Here is an 18,084-nt window from a genome sequence, read left to right as displayed (position 1 = left end):
AATAACAGGACTCCTCACAGCTGGAGGAAATCTTTGGTCCACCTGCCTTGAAGGATTACGGAAAGGTCCTTGATGTCTTTCCCTCTGTCTTTCTGTCTGAATTAGTTTAGCTCTGATGGGTGGGTGGGGGGGGTATGTGTGTGTTTTCTGTTGAGGCAGCGTTAAGTGGATTTACATATTGGATTTCCGAGAGACTGTGAGACTTGCTTGTGTAAGCCACGGCATCCCATCGGGAGCTTTAGTCAGATGATAATGCTTGTTTTCACTTTTAACGTCAGCACGGTCCAACACTCTGTATATTTCTCTATCTTACCTAAAACTCTCACAATCAAACAAGTGACCCCTTACATACACGTGCGCACTCCTAACAGCGGGGCGCCGAGTCCTAGCAGGAGCGTGTGATCAACAGTGCAGTCCAGAGCCAGCGTGATGACCTCTCGGTGACCCCTCGGCTTTAGAGACTCTCTTTATAATGCCCTCGGTTCACCCGCACAGCTTACACTACAGCTCCCGTTTCCCCCCTTCTCCCGCCCTGCTCATTTTTTCCCTCCTTCCATCCCGGGAAAGCCCTACAGGCTTATGGGCAGCTCATTACAAGCTGAGAGTAAACACAGGGCTTTAGGCAGATGTAGGCAAAGGCCACATCCAAAGGGGCACGGGCAGCCATAATGAGAGGACACGGCCGTTTCAGGCCCAGGGTGGAGCATAACATCCCCAGCCCTGCAGCCTAAACCAGTCACGCACAGGACAGTATCAAAGGGCTGCAGACTTGGAAAGACTACAGAAAGAGCATAATCATTAAGATGATTTGTGGATAGGGGACGCAGTTGATCCGTGGCCCGTACGGACCAGGCCCCACGGTTCGGCACGCATGCGATTCGCGGATTAACTGCTAAATTTAACCATCGTAGAGTGAAAGTTTATAGTTTGGATGTGTTTTGTCTTGCCAATTTACACATTCAAAACAATTTTAAACGCGGAAGAAGAGGCGAAAATCAGGGCTTGCGCATTATCTGTGCGCACAGATATCGCTCAAACACCATATTGATTCCTCTTTCGAGTTTCCTTGCCCTTGAACGGACACATACACACAAAATTATGTCTAAATACTCGTCTAAATACCCGTCTCGGCAAGAATTCTCTCGGTTATGTCAAAAGTGAACAGTTGAGAAAGAAACCAGATGTTTGTCGGTTTTTTCTGTCCGTGGATTCGGTCTTAAAGTGACAGCACACACCTCATATTCCTACTGTTGTCTGTGTCATAAATGTTAATAAAACAAGGTTATGGAACAAGTTTACCAGAGTATATTAGATTATTATCAACCCTTAGTGAGTTCAAAAGACATGTTTTTCCACTTAGGCTTTTGATCATACATGAGTGTCGAGGTACTGTTGTCACAGATGCCGGTTTTTAAGAGTTTGAAGATGTTTTAGGTGTGTTTAAGACTCCTAAGAGTCTCTGGGCCTAACAATCTGAGACTACATATTTTGCATATACTTTATTTATAGTTATTTGTGTTTGTTATATTTTTTATATTTTATTGTTTGTGCAGCACTATTATGTGCTTTATAAATAAATTGGAATTAATATAACAAAATACAACTTTAACAAAGATGAAACTATATTTAATTTCTACAGTGAACAAATAGTGTTATTTTACTTTAAGGCTTAATTATTAGTTTCTGTACATGAATACTACTGTTAGACTTTGTAACTTTGTTATTTAGTATTCATCTCTGCTTGTAATTTGTGTATTTGTTCATATTTTATTATTGACTGTTCACTTGTTTTTAATAATGTTTGAACTTTATCAGTTAGGCTAGTATTTTTTGATGTGGTATCGAAGAACTTCAAGTGAGCTTTAAGTAATAAATGAAAAGCAAAGTTACACAAAAATTATAAATATATATTCTTTTTTCTTTTTTATATATATAATTTTTGTGTAAAAAGCAAAGTTACACAAAAATTATTCTTAATTTAAAAAAATAAAAATAAAAAAAATAAAAAAAAGCACAAAAAAAGTCTTTATTTAAAAAAAATTATATATAATTTTTGTGTAATTTTGCTTTCCATTTATTACTTAAAGATCGAATTGCTTTTCATTTATTACTTAAAGCTCACTTGAAGTTCTTCGATACCACATAAAAAAATACTAGCCTTGCTGATCCAAAAAATGATCCGATCCGTGGCTCAAAAACCGTAAATGAATTTTGTGATCCGTTGCACCACTATTTGTGGAGTGACCTACAAAAAAACACCCTGGTTGTCCATGGGCATTCAGTAATCACTGATATTCCATGTTTTTTTTTAGATGAGAAGTGATTCATCACTTGTCGCTTTATTGCGTGACACTTGTGACATCTGTCTCTCTCTCTCTCTCTCTCTCCGCAGTGCCCACAGTGCCTCCTACTACACCCGCTTCCTCCACCACTCCTTCAGACGAGTGTGATGACGACCAGGCAAACTGCCATAGTGGAACAGGTGATGACTACGACCAGACAGGTGCTAACACTCGCCTGCAGAGACTGCACCCTTAACCTACTGCATCTTGCTCCTTTTGCTATGCTAATCTCACTAGACTAACTGTCCCCGTTGCTTCTGCAAACACCAGCCGCTTTTCTGCACTAAACACTCCTCACACCAGCGAACCCAATCAGCACTTCCCCCATAACCACACTTACCACTCATGCTAGAAATTAAGTATACGGTGCATGGTATGCAAATTTTCTGTATGCATCTCATATTGAAACAAAGTACTACATTTGCCAAATGTGCTCCACTTGACCTTCCATTTCATTATAAAAGCCAGACAGTGATGAATGAACGGCGAGCGATATCAAATGCAATCTCAACGTCTACTTTGTGACTTCGTGGTCTGCCAAAAGTTAGTGTTTTTTGATGCAAAATTGGATTAAAAATGCAAATTTACCGCATTTATTTATGAGGTGTCCCACAATGTCGCATTCTAAAGTTTAAATGGTTCATTATCCTTGAATACTACATAGTGCTTCACATTAGTTGTAAAAAAACAGCTGTATGTGCATTTTAGTATGTAGAATTCAACATGTACGGCATGTACATAACAACAATAAAGGATACTAAATAAACTGTTTGCTTATATTGAGGAATTAGTATGCAATATAGCCTACAGTAAGTTATTATTCCATTCCAATTCATTCCATTTCATAACTCATTACGTTTACTCATTACTAAAAAGTTGTTGTACCAGTACCTCACATTATGTAGCTTGCACTTCTACATTTTCTTCTGCTCTTCTAGTTGCTAAAACTAACTCTAGATTTAATACTCTGCCTCTAATCTCCTCTGTGTTCACATCAGTGCAGTCTCACAGAGTGTGTGTTGCACAGTAATACACTCCCCTCTGGTAAATGCTAAAAAGTGAAGGTTCCACATGAAGAAAAATGTATTTGCATGTCTCATCTGGCAAAGTTAATTTAAAAAAATGCTAAGCACACACAAAGAGGGGAATTAGCACAGTCAGATCCGTTCCTCCTGATAATGCCCGAATAAAACATTACCCAGTGTCTCGCTTTAACTTTTCATCTAATGGCCTTCACTGTGTTCACCCTGCAGGAGGAACCACTGCGCCGGAGACGACCACAGAGATGAGCACCATTCCAGGTGAGAAAGGTACTCATCTTATAATACTTCCCTTCTTTGTGCACTCGCTATCTGTAATTTCTTTAATTATGCTGGATTTTGCTAATGCAAATTCTCTTAAAGGTGCGGCGTGCCATTTTTGCGCCCCAGTTCAATTTGCATAAACCACTATAAGTAGCCTAAACAGATCATTGGTCACTTCCATGAATACTTTTTAAAATAATTGTGTGTTGTTTGTGGTCCAGCATGAGTTTGAGGTGGAACTATCTGTTCGCTGAAGGGATCCTGAATTAATTTACCTTATTTGACGTATTTGAAAAACGTATTGAAATTACACAGAAATTACACACTGCACCTTTAAGAACGAATTTTCTTATTGTATGTTTTCTGTGTTCTGTTTGGTTGTTTAGGCTATTTGATTATAAGTGAGATGAGTATGTAATCTTGTTTGTGAAGTGTTCTTGTGAAAATCTATAAAGAGCCCCTTTGATTTGCTCATTCAGCATAATGACTGATTAGCCATTCAAGACTGCTCACTAATGGGCAAATGAGAAATGCCCCTTAACTGACCTTGCCTAATTAGCCAGTGTGTGTGTGTGTGTGTGTGTGTGTGTGTGTGTGTGTGTGTGTGTGTGTGTGTGTGTGTGTGTGTGTGTGTGTGTGTGTGTGTGTGTGTGTGTGTGTGTGTGTGTGTGTGTGTGTGTGTTTGGCCCTGTCTGAGCTTCATCACATCAAAACAACTGAAAAGAATGAAGGTTCTAATAAGTGTGTGTGTGTGTGTGTGTGTGTGTGTGTGTGTGTGTGTGTGTGTGTGTGTGTGTGTGTGTGTGTGTGTGTGTGTGTGTGTGTGTGTGTGGTCCTGGTTGGTTACCATTGAGTAGATGTGTGCGCTTTCTATTATTGGATGTGGTTTATTTGCTATGACAAGCATTCAAAGCTGGTAGAACGTTCTGGACTGCGGTGAAACGTATCCCCGCTCTGTCCTCCACTGCGACAGACACAATCCATTTAAAGATGGAAAAGAAGAAATAACTTTTAATTGGAAACTGGCATTTTTTGCAGCGGCAGTGGCTGCGTGCCTGAGCTGCGGCTTTTAATGGGAAATTCTTTCCTCCGCATTCAGTGAGCAAATACCCTCCGAAACTCGCAGAGAATCCTGGCATTATTACGCGAGGCTTTATTAAACTGTCTAGAGAAGAAGCGCTGAAGATCTGCAGACACCGGTGTAGCCGACATACTAGACGAGCTTCTGCTTCTCTGTCCATCTCAATTCATTCTCTCTCTCTCTGTATCTCTCTCTCTCTCTCTCTCTCTCTCTCTCTCTGTATCTCTCTCTCTCTCTCTCTCTCTCTCTCTCTCTCTCTCTCTCTCTCTCTCTCTCTGTATCTCTCACGCAATCTAACATCGTTAAATCCCTCCCTCGTTTTTTCACGTCAATCTCGATTTCAAAGCTGAATTGTTTTGTATGGTCTGTATTCTCTCTCAAGATCTAGCTATATTTGGTGTATAAATGTGGATTTGGCTTAGGCATAAAGGAAGTTGGAGAGGCTCATGCATAAATGTTGGGATTTTCTAATTGTAAAATAACTCTCTATTGCCATCAAGTGGACAATATAAAACATTCTGTTGTGGCCTATGTCCAATCAAACACACACTGGAGTTTGCTTATTATATAGTACACAACCGTTCAATATTATTAACAAAGATATTTATAATGTTACAAAATATTTTGTTTCTAATACAATTCTATCCATCAAAGAATCCTGAAAAAAAAAAATCTGAATCTGTTTTCAACATTGATAATATTCATAAATGTTTCTTGAGCATCAAATCATCATATTAGAATGATTTGTGAAGGATCATGTGACACTGAAGACTGGAGTAATGATGCTGAAAATTCAGCTTTGATCACAGGAATAAATTACACTATATATTCACATAGAAAACAATTACTTTAAATTGTAATAATATTTCACCGTTTTTACTGCATTCATGATCAAATAAATGCAGCCTTGGTGAGCAGAATTTGATCATATTTATTCACATATTATATTTATTTCAGAATAGTAAAATATATTAATATAAATATAATAATAGTATTATTGATTAATTATAATACATATAAATAATAATTACTATGAAATATATTATAAAAAATATTCTGTATCTGTAAAAAAAAAAAAAAAAAAAAAAAGAGACTGTTTGCATGTCACTGGTTTGGTAATATAAAAAGTGCATGATAATAATCTTCTCCTGTGTGTGTGTGTTGTGTGTGTAGCGTTCCTGTGGTTTGCCTGTGACTTCGGCTGGGCCAGTGATCCCTCATTCTGCGGCTGGATGTCAGAGGACAGTGGCTTCAGGTGGCAGATCCAGTCCAGCGGCACCCCGACCCTCAACACCGGCCCAAACATGGACCACACCGGTAAGAGAAGAATCAACCCATAGATCTTACAGCACAGAGAGTGTGAATCCTCCAAAGCTCACACACACACACGCGTCTTCTGCCTCAGGTGGATCGGGGAACTTCATCTACACACTGGCGACAGGAGCTCAGGAGACAGAAGTGGCTCGGCTGGTGAGTCCGTCGGTGTCGGGACAGGACTCGGACCTGTGCTTGTCTTTCTGGTACCACATGTTCGGGTCCCACATCGGCACGCTCCACATTAAACAGCGCAGGGAGACGAGCCAGGGCTCAGCCGATGTCCTGCTCTGGACCGTCAGTGGACATCAAGGCAACCGCTGGAGAGAGGGTCGTGTGCTGATTCCCCACTCCAGCAAACCCTACCAGGTATCACAGCGGCGTGTAGCTCCTGCCGGCGGGTTGAATTTTACACATAATCAGGGCTTGACATTAACTCTTTTGCTCACCAGCTCACTGTGGCGAGTGGTTTTGAAAGTTACAAGCCACTCAGAATTTTCACCTGCCACAATTTTAACATTGATACCATGGGGGAAAACTGCCATGTAGATATTTTTAACATTATCCCATAATTTTGCAGCAGGTTTATTAGGCTGCTGTCACTTTAAGACCTGATGCATTATCCATACCGTTATATATAGCCAATATACTTGTCTTTATGTGTGTGTACTTTGGGTGTGAGCACTAAATCTGCAGGAATGAGTGAAATTAAGCACAATACACGCAATCCCACGACGAAATTCAAGCCCTGTAACACCAACAATATTCATCCGGAGCAAATGAATCGAGTGAGTGAGGAGAGGCGGGGTTGTGTGTCACTCGCTGTCGGAGAGATGAGAGAGAGAGAAAGAGACGCTGGTATGTATCGTGTGGAAGAGTTTCAGATATTTCAGTGTCGGTATGTATCGAAAAATCTATATTTTTGACCTACATTGCACTTACCTTATTATTTCAGATGCTTTTTTAAAAGACTACAATTGAAATAAATTATATTAAATAAAATTCAATCAGCCAAAGTGGCAAGTAGGAGTGACTGTGTTACACGCCACTGCTGAAATACACACACATTTGGCAGGATGTCAAGCCCTGTATATAATATACATATTTTTCAATTGTAGTCTTTTAAAAAGGCATCTGAAATAATAAACTGTGCAATGTAGTGTTGTTAAAAATATAGATTTTTCGATGAATATCGATACTGAAATATCAGAATAGATAAACGATACCAGCTGCTCTTTCTCTCTCATCTCTCTGACAGTGAGTGACACACAACCCCGCCTCTCCTCACTCACTCGATTCATTTGCTCACAAAATTCATTCATTTTCATTCCAGCTGTTCTCTCTCTCTCTCTAAAGCCATCTCTCAGAACTAAATTGAGTTCTTTTTCGCTGCTTATTGCGCTTAAACAGTCAAATACTCACAAAATAATGTCAAAATGCCAGTCTTGACGAATCTTCACGTAAACACAGTCAGTTATGTTTTAACTTAAAGTAAACAGTTGAGAAAGAAAACGCACGTGTAACAGTATAATGGATCCGTGCATCAGGTCTTAAAGTGACAGTAGCCTAATATTCCTGCTGCCAAATTATGAGATAATAATAAAAATATCTATATGGCAGTTTTTCTCCATGGTATCGATGTCAAGATTGTGGCCAGTGAAAATGCTGAGTGGCTAGAAACTTTAAAAATCCATTAGCCACAGTGGCTGGAGAGCTAAAAGCCAATGTCAAGCCCAAGTATGTCAATAGTGAATGTAAAAGATGATTGGCTGTTTTGTTGTTCCAAACCTGTGCGCTGTTATTATTTACACTGATTACATTTTAAACATATTTAAAATACAATTTTGGTGTTTGCATTTATTTCAGGTGATAATTGAAAGCGTAGTGGAGAGGAAAAGCTGGGGAGACATTGCCGTGGACGACATCAAAATCTTAGACAATCTGAACATGGCCGACTGCAAGGGTGAGTCAACACAGAGCCAGACTGGGGAACACTATGTAGTTACTATAGTAATAACAGTAGATTATGCATAATTACAGAACATGCAACTAACCCTCAACCAAACCCTAATCCACTATAGTAAGTGCATGTAGTTAATTAATACTACCAAGTACTTAAATGTGTAATTACACTGTAACAAAGACACTTAATAATAAGTGTAGCCCAAAGATTGAATTGTGTTATTTTACTCCTATTGTCAATAAGGCAAAGAAGTGACAACATGTACAAATATTTAAATAACATCATTTTGAAATAAATATATAAAATTCAGTAATTTCAAAAGTTTCAGTAATTGAATGTTTTTCAGGGTTGACACTTTATTACAAATTAATTTAAATATTTTTCTAGTCAGTTGTGATTAGTTTATTTTTTAGTTAATATTATTATTATTATTATATTTACTCATAAATAGCCATTTATAACTGATTAAATAATTTATATCTTAACATAACTAGAAAAAAATCAATTTATTAAAAAAAAAAGTTTAAAAATCCATGGCTTTTCTGGGTCTAGAAATCACACTTTTAAAATTCCCTCATATATCCGGGTTTTCCAAGACAGTAAAAACCCTGGTTCTTAAATAAAAATGGCAGTTGCTGAGGGAACATATTAAAATAAGAAATATGATTTTTCCTTACACCTTGATATTTTTAAATGCTTTTAAAGCTAAAATCAAGATATTTATAGTGTGTTTGTTCTTATTTTAAATAGTTTTAAGCCACTGTGCAGCTGAGAACCTCTGACTTAGATGACAATACTGGACTTTATACAGTTCCTGACTTGTTTTATGTCACCCTTTTGCAGACCCAGATGTCCCAGCAGAGCCGATTCAACCCGAGGACACCTTCAATGAAATCAGTAAGTCTTTCTCAAATCTGAGGCACACAAATGCTGAATAATGTTGAATCACTCTCAAGATTAGTGACTGAAGAAGGCTTATGTTACAGTGTGTTTGGAGGGTGTTTATAACAACATGATCTCACGACCAATTCGTACGAATTCGTACGAGTGATAAATAGGGGGCTAATTCGTATGAATTCGTACGACCTCAATCGTATGAATTTGTACGATTTGTCTAAACCCACGTGATGGGTAGGTTTAGGGGCGGGGTCAGGGGTAGGTCATACATATGAATTGGGCAATTCGAAAAATATGTGAGATTTAGCAAAAATCTTACAAATTCGTACGAGTGAGGTCGTATGAATTCGTACGAATTAGCCACCTCGTAGAATTCGTACGAATTGCCGTGAGATCAGGCTGTTTATAACACATTGCATTCATCTAAATTAAAAACATTTATTGAGCATCACTGAACCAATCTATATACATTCATTTAAACCACCAAAACTAATTTTTATAGGTTAAATCAGGTAGAAATTACGGAAGCCCTGAAGCGCAACGTAAAAAAAAAAAAGATCCGTAAAAAAAATATATTCTAAAATTACGAGAATAAAGTCGTAGCATTTCGAGAAAAGTCGAAATATTTCGAGAACAAAGTTGCAATATTTTAAGAAAAAAGTCGCATTTCTCAAATAAATAAAAAGAATAAAAAGAAAGAACTTCTACGGAAGTTTTTTTGGGGGGGGGTTATTCTCAAAATATTATGAGTTCATTCTCGTAATGTATGGACTTTATTCTCGAAATATTTAGACTTTAATCTCGAAATATTTAGACTTTAATCTCAAATTCCACGACTTTATTCTCGTAATTTCTTTTTTTTTACGTTGTGGTTCATGGCTTCCGTAAGAAATGTCTCTTTGCGGTAAAGATTTCCGGTTTGCAGGTACTACGATAATATCAATAATACGTGTTCTCTTCTAGTTGTGGACATCACAGACTTCCCCGAGATCGTGGAGAACCACGAGATCAGCGGAGCCGGGAACATGCTGAAGACGCTGGACCCCATCCTCATCACCATCATCGCCATGAGCGCGCTGGGAGTGTTCCTCGGCGCCATCTGTGGTGTGGTTCTGTACTGCGCCTGCTCACACAGCGCCATGTCCGACAGGAACTTATCCGCCCTGGAAAACTATAACTTTGAGCTTGTGGACGGCGTCAAGTTAAAGAAGGACAAGCTCAGCTCACAGAACTCGTACTCGGAAGCGTGAGGCGACCAACCAATGAGAGGGAACCTCTCCTCAGGGAGGGCGGGGCTAAACGGACTGCCGATGCCATCCGATTGGAGGAGGACAAGGCTCTGTGGTTCAGTGAACCAATGGGAGGACGAGGGACTGAGCCGTGCTTTTCTCAGGAGCTGCAGTGAACGGAACCTACCATTAGGGGGACACTGTGTACAAAACATTGAATTCAAGGATTTAAAAGAAACAAACAAAAAACAAACAAAATGAAAAATAAGAATATGTACAGATGATTGAAATTATTATTTTAATTTTTAATTTTATTGTTTTGTATTATTTTTAGTTGATCATTTTTACAATCGGATGCTGGTGTTGAGACCAATATATAATAATGTTATAAAGTATTTATCTTTTTTTTTTCTAGGAGGGAAAAAAAAATCATTTATTTTTTATTTTCAAAGATTGTTTTGCGCTTTAAGGAGATGTGTAAAAAAAATAAAAAAAATAAAAACCCAAATGAACCATATACGACCAAGGGAAGGTAATTACCCCGTGGTAGGGTAACGATCAAAGGGGGTGGAATATCATCCAGCCCTGATGCATTCTGGGTATGGTTCAGTCAGTGCCTTTGGTACATCTTTTTTGGCCTCCTCGGTTGTTTTTTTTTGGTGTTTTTAACCCTTTAGTTCTCAAAAAAGGCTGTCGGTCGAATCTGCAAAACAAAACCCGGTGAATTCATAAGCGCTTTAATGTTGAAATCCTGCATATTGTACATAAGTTTTAATATATTTTAATGCCCTTTTCAAAGAAACGAGTAAAAGGACAAAAAAAAGAAAGCTGCAGTATCCCTTTTTTCTTGGGTTGTATGTTGTAAATACAATCGTCTGACTGTTTTTGTGAAAGTGAAACGTGTGCTTTTTTTCCCGTCCTGTTTTGGTTATTTTGCTACGCTCCCAAAAGATGCAGCCCTTGTTCAGAACAGATCCAGTGCACATTTCATCATGGGAATCCATCATATCAGCGTTATAATCACACCACCAAAAAAAAAAAAAAAAAAAAAAGAAGCTCATCATTGCCTTGCTTTGCTTTGAAGTGAACGGCCCCAAATATCTCATCAAAGTGCTTCTCCCACCGTCCGTCGAGCTGGAATCAGTCTCTCGTATCAGTATACTGTGGTATACTGTCACTTTAAGAGTGGTGCTAATAAAGTACTGTTTTTTTTTTGTTTTTTTTGCTATTAAAGTTCTCATGCGAGCGCTTGATTGCGTGATGATGTCATAGTGGAGTTCTGTCATTGGCCTTGTGTCTGTACCAAAGGACTGTTGCCTCAAACTGCAGGGTCCAATCACAACAACCCATTGTCGTCATGTGACATCTCGATCTCATCTCATTGGTTCGCTGGTTTCGTGGCTCATTATCATTCCGTTCTGGACTGGTGGATGGATCTGACTTTAGCAATGACATCACATATAGTTTAACCAATAACAGGGCTTCACTGCTGACAATACTAATGTTTTCTACAGGTTTCTTGGTATGTTCATGTACTGTGTTGTATACTGTGGCAAACACTTTTTTTTCTTTTTTTTTTCTCCCATTTCTTTCCGATGACATGAATCCACGTGCTACATGTGTGTGTTAATGGTGACTGGCTTCAGTCGGGATTCTGTGAGAAAGCATACTGTAGCATTAACTAAAACGAAACAATGTTGCACTGATCAATATATTTGATGAAGTTTATGTGTTTATAGCATTCATTTGTACAAAAGACAACGGAGATGAAAAAAGACAGTGTTCATTTTTTTTTAAATATAGTTTCAGAATATGTAACACGATTCTGAAATGGTCAATTATCGAGATGTTTTCATTATTGAAAAAGGTATACAGATTTCCTATAGTAAAGTTCACATTTACCTGACCCGGTTATCTTTTAGTTTTTGTACTGTCGTTTAAATTTTGTGCCGATTTTCTTTTCTTTCTTTTTTTACGAGAAGATGCGGAAGCAAAGAAAAAACTTTTATTTTCAATACTGCCTCTGTAATTTGCTGTTGTAGGAAGGAAAAAAAATTATGAATAAAAACAGCAAGGCCTTAAAATGGATTTCAATGTTTTGTATTTGAGCATCTGCATCACAAGAGGGAAAAACTCTGTCTCTGATCCAATCAGATCAATGACATTCCAAAGATTCAGCTCCAATAAATGTTTCTCAAACTAATTTTCTCTTTTATAATTTATTTTTCTTTCTTTCTATTTAATGCATCTTTTTTTTAATAATGTTTTAATAATTTCCTAGATTTGAAGCAGAAAGACATGCATGCAGATGTAGATGTAGAGAGAGGGCGCCGTTGAGCAACTTCATGACAAGAGAGGAGTTTGGAAATGTGTGACTGCAAATAGTTTCATTAGAAATGATATACAGTACAGGCCAAAAGTTTGGACACATTACTATTTTTAATGTTTTTGAAAGAAGTTTCTTCTGCTCATCAAGCCTGCATTTATTTGATCAAAAATACAGGAAAAAAAATGTTATATTGTGATATATTATTACAATTTAAAATAATTGGTTTTCAATTTATTATACTTTAAATTATCATTTATTTCTGTGATCAAAGCTGAATTTTCAGCATCATTACTCCAGTCTATCACATGATCCTTTAGAAATCATTCCAATATTCTGATTTATTATGAGTGTTGGACACAGTTCTGCTGCCTAATATATTTGATGAATAAAAGGTTAAAAAGAACTGCATTTATTCAAAATAAAAAATATATTTTCTAATAATATAAATCTTCTTTACTATCACTTTTTATCAATTTAACACATCCTTGCTGAATAAAAGTATTGATTTATTTAAAAAAAAGAAAGTAAAAAAAATTACTGACCCCAAATTACTGACCAGTAGTGTATATTGTTTATTTTTTTTACTTTTTATTCATCAAAGTATCCTAAAAAAGTATCACAGGTTATGAAAAAATATTCAGCAGCAGAACTGTTTCCAACTTTGATAATGAAACATCATATTAGAATGATTTCTAAAGGATCATGTGATAGACTGGAGTAATGATCCTGAAAATTCAGCTTTGCATCACAGAAATAAATGATCATTTAAAGTATAATAAATTGAAAACCAATTATTTTAAATTGTAATAATATATCAAAATATTACTTTTTTTTCTGTATTTTTGATCAAATAAATGCAGGCTTGATGAGCAGAAGAAACTTCTTTCAAAAACATTAAAAATAGTAATGTGTCCAAACTTTTGGCCTGTACTGTATGTTTTAGTTCACCAAAAATCAGTACATTCGGCAGTACCGTATTTCACTGAATATAGAATAAGTAATTAAGTAATTAGCATGCAATTAAGTGTCCATAAACATTACATTATTATAATAGCTAATGTCTTCTGTTATAAGTAATCTTTTTTTCAGTCCGTGTCCTGAGATGATGGCTGCGTCCGAAAGGTACTTATTTTGAATAAGAAATTACTTCACAAATGTTAAAAAAGTATGTTCTGCATAGTATGAATGTGTGTAGTATTGAATGTAATCCGTACGTACTACATTCGCCATGTTTGTCATTGTTATGTGACCTATAATGTCAGTTATGTTGCTTCACTTTTCACCTACTCTATTATACTGTGAATTCAGACATAATACTTTTGTCACATATTGTTTTTCGCCTACTATATAGTAGGGAAGTAAGTGATTTCGGACGCAGCCACACACACACACACACACACACACACACACGTGCATTGGCTTGAAAAATGCCGGGGTTTTTTGTCATGATTTGAGTGTTTAGAAACACAATTTATGAGACAGTTGTTGTCAGATTTCATTAGTGAGTTCAAATATGAAATTTAATCATAAGCTTTGGAGATTTTGATGTTTCCACATTCAAAGAGATAGGAGCTGTCCTTGCATGAGGCGTTTCAAAGATGGCCGCCGACTGAAATGACTTCGACTAGACTCAGACTTTTATGAGATATAGTCTTTGTGACAACTAGTCAAGTCTTTGGATTAAACTCTCAAAACACATTTGGAAACAGACAGAAAATATGACACTGGTCTCATTTAAAAAGCAGATATATTTCCTTGTCTTTCTCCGAGTCCACATGTGGATATTTGGAGTTCAGCACGAAACACCAGGAGAGAGTAACACAAGCTGTCTTTCATTACTCAACACAGCTCCTCAATGCTCGAGATTATCGATCAAAACAAAACCAATTGCCGGAATATACAACATGAAGAGGGTTGAGCTGAAAATCAATGCTATCTTTCAGTTAAAACAGCTTTAATCAACAAAAACACACACACCGCCTCCGTCTCAAAGGACTGTTCGCACATGCTATTAGTTCTGTGCTCAAAACACACACAAAGATAAGAAATATGTAGGTATTATAAGAAATCTCAAATTATGAGCTGTTTCATGTTCAACATTGCAAATATAACATTTAGCAAAAAATTATTTTTAAGTTTTGAAGTAAATTATTGTTCGATTTTCAAGATTTTCGGAACATTTCAAACTAAAACCGCGGCTGATCATCCTGTTATCAAGGTTAGCATTAGCATTTGAAGGGGTATCATGTGACTTTTCTATAAATAGTAATTAGCAAATACTAACATTAGTAAAACTAATGTTCTTTATGTCTATTTTATGTGGTAGGGTGGGTGTGTTATACTTGACTTATGTTAAGAGATATAGGCCTAGTCATTAAAAAAAAAAGATTTTCACAAGTGTGAAAAGAGTTCATTCAGTCTATTGTTTATTTTTGTATGTGTGTGGAATATAAAATAATATATAGGCCTATTGAGAATTTAGGTAGGTGAAAAGCAGTATGTGACAAGAGTATTATGTCTGAATTCACAGTAGGCTACTCATAAAATAGTAGGTAAAAAGTACCCGGATGAGCTACTACTTCCAGTGAGATTCTGAAGTGTGCACTTTACTATCCCATGAGGCCACAGGAGAGGGTTTATGAATGACAGTGAAGTGACACAAATGACGCTGGTAGGTCATGATAATGGCGAATGTAGTAAAGACACACACTTTCATGCATAGATATCATATAATAAAGGCTAGATGTCTCGTCCGCGCTGCTGGCCAATGGAGGTCGAAGTCTGCACACGGCGGCCATCTTGCCACAGGGAGCTCGCTCACTCGTAACATTGTGTTAATGGTGCATGTACTTTTTAAATAACCATAACTTGGTAAATTTTCTACCGATTTTCAAACGGTTTGGTTTGTTATAAATGTCAGAGATGTAGTTATGACACTGCATACTTATCAATAAATATTATATTATATATTTAAACATATTCAAGCATCCAGAATTATAGCCACGTTAATAACGTTTGTAAGAAACCAAACCGTTTGTAAATCCGTCAAGATTTTAGCGAGATAAGAGGATTTGTGTTCGTGCTGATCACTCACCTTACATCAGATACCACAGAGCTCGCCAGAAAGCTTCCCTGTGACAAGATGGCCGCCGGTGTGATGCCGTTCGAAACTCCGCCTTAAGACATCTAGCCTTATATGGATATCTATGCTTTCATGTTATAAAGAATGTACTTTTTAGCGGTCATGAAGTAATTTCTTATTTAAAATAAGTACCTACTGTGATTTCAGATGTGCATCTCTTCCGATTCAGGTCTTTTGCATGTGTTTTACTCAAGATACCTTTAAATGAGTGAGCAAAGATGAGCTTAACTGATGTCCATCATATGCAGATTGATATCTAAAAGTTTTTTTCTTCTAATCTTCTCACTAACATTTAGATATTTAAAATGCCAACGATAAAAAGAACTAGCAGGGTTAGCTGATTACCTTAGATATCGCACTCAGTTCATTCTGCTGTAACTTCAGTGAAACTATTGATCAATCACGTCATTTGTTCCAGATGATATGCCAGATTGATTCCGCAATATTACAAGTGCTGCTAAATTCCGAATTTAAAGCAGAAATGTGAAAGATTTTTTTCTATCAATCAAAATAAGTATGAAATGCCACCTCTTCTTCTTCTTTTGGTATTTTATGGCGGTTGGCAAAACAAAGGAAAGATGCATTCCCGCCACCTACTGGGCTGGAGTCTGGACCATTGATGGGATGGGAAGAAATTTTTTTGTAAAAAAAAAAAAAAAAAAAATTCTACTACCTTCTAATCCTATTAAACAGTTCCATCTTTCTTAAAATCCCCCTGTCGTCAATAATTGTATCCCTTAAAACTAATCTTTGATCACCAAAATGACATATTTAAACGTTTTTTTCCTTGAAAACAAATTTCTTCACGCCTTAAAATATCTTGAATGTAACTCGACACCCTCGCCTCATTTAGTATGCGCGGTTCTATCAATATGCAAATGAGCCCCGCCTCCACTCACTCGCTCAGCTCAGAGATCCACTGGTTGACGATCACACGTTGATCTGATTGGTTACAAGGTAGTTTCTGACGTCAGAAACACCAGCGATTTGGTTCACAGCAGTTTTAAGGAGAAAATACTCAGCAATGGTGTCGACTTATGAATTTACACATGGTTTGTCTTAAAGCATATTAAAAACACCACATACACATATAAACAACAAAACTTGATCTTTAAGTAGCTATCCCATTAATGTATTAAATATTCTATGATGGTTCAATCCATTATGCAGCAGTGTTTTAAGTATAAGATTTACTATCCCCATTTCTCTTAATTTTTTCAACATTAATATTATTTCATTTTCATAATCAGTTCAATATATAAGTGCATGCTGTGTGTACAGTTTCTGCTGATCCACATAAACTACAACTCTCAGACTCATGTTTGTTCATTCTATCCAGGGAATAATTTAGAGCTGTGCCAAAGACATAAAGTCTAGATATGAAGACCTCGGATGCAAAAGCCTCAAAAAGCCACTTATCTGTCAGAAATGAGATAATACTATTGAGTGAATGCTCTGTATACGTTCATCAACTTAAAACTCACTAAATCCCAGTACTGTCGGTACTTGGGTAGAAACCTATAGCCTACATAGGAGCCAGATAAAAAATGTTAATATTAAAGAAAAACGTTAGACGGACTTCATAAAAGTCTTATGCTCTTCTTTATGGAACCGCGTTTATCAACCCATGTAGTTCACACAGAGGATCACGAGAGGGCAGTGCTGTACATGCAATGACAATTACTACCTATGATTACTACCTATACTGCAAACATACATCTTCTGAAACTAGGAGAAACACTTGTTTAATGACATGAATATGTATACTGTATATATTACATTGATCAATGCAATTTGCTCTTTCTGCCTGTATATAATTTAAATGAGTCAAAATAATAAACTTAAAACCTGCAACATTTTTACTCCGCTTCTAGAGTTACTCCTGAAGTATTCCAGGATTCAGGAATTCGTTGCGAAAGCTGCATTGCCTCTTTTGGGCGTCTCGTCTTCTTGTGCTTATGTAATCATAGCAACCAATGCTTTCTGGGTCTGTTTTCTGAACATGATCTTTTTCCATCATTCCTTTTTGTAATGAATCCACCCAAAACTTTCAACATCAAGCCTGGTTTCCCTCTTAAAAAAAAAAAAAAAGTATATATATATATATATATTTACTGATTTAGTAACATAACTTATTTCATTCTCTCTCTCTCTCTCTCTCTCTCTCTCTCTCTCTCTCTCTCTCTCTCTCTCTCTCTCTCTCTCTCTCTCTCTCTCTCTCTCTCTCTCTTTCACTTCTCTTCTGTGTTCCTATTTCTTTGGAATTTACAGTTTAATTAAAGCTATTTTTTAGATTCCAGGGATCTATGTTTACAATTTTCTTCATAACTCCCAGACTACCACAAATCTACTTTTGATCTTTTGGTATAAGAAACATTTATATGTGCTAAAACTGTATCAATAATTAAATTATAATCATGGGGGAAAAAATACATAGGCCTAATACTGAAGTAAAGTGGGCTTGGGAAGAGCCAGGGCATGAA

General features: G+C 36.8%; 1 protein-coding gene across 4 annotated transcripts in view; it reads left to right on the top strand.

Moving 5' to 3' along the window:
- nrp1a (neuropilin 1a) overlaps nt 1–12,333 on the top strand; it is a 68,400-nt gene extending 56,067 nt beyond the window's left edge. Inside the window, exons 11-17 of one of the 4 annotated variants that reach the window (XM_082183804.1) lie at nt 2,393–2,482; nt 3,596–3,652; nt 5,901–6,044; nt 6,133–6,410; nt 7,908–8,004; nt 8,848–8,901; nt 9,865–12,333. In XM_082183804.1, the coding sequence (XP_082039930.1) occupies nt 2,393–2,482; nt 3,596–3,652; nt 5,901–6,044; nt 6,133–6,410; nt 7,908–8,004; nt 8,848–8,901; nt 9,865–10,151 (1,007 nt within the window). In that variant the 3' untranslated portion in view covers nt 10,152–12,333. Of the gene's footprint in view, nt 1–2,392; nt 2,504–3,595; nt 3,653–5,900; nt 6,045–6,132; nt 6,411–7,907; nt 8,005–8,847; nt 8,902–9,864 lie in introns of all 4 variants that reach the window. The other 3 variants (XM_082183803.1, XM_082183802.1, XM_082183805.1) reach the window with 3 other exon arrangements.
- Nucleotides 12,334–18,084: the final 5,751 nt, after the last annotated feature.

This window comes from Leuciscus leuciscus (genome assembly GCF_965113295.1).
Source record: "Leuciscus leuciscus genome assembly, chromosome: 11".
NCBI classification, from domain to species: Eukaryota; Metazoa; Chordata; class Actinopteri; order Cypriniformes; family Leuciscidae; genus Leuciscus; species Leuciscus leuciscus.
Note: the sequence above shows the minus strand (reverse complement) of the source record. Positions and strands in the feature narration are given on the sequence as shown.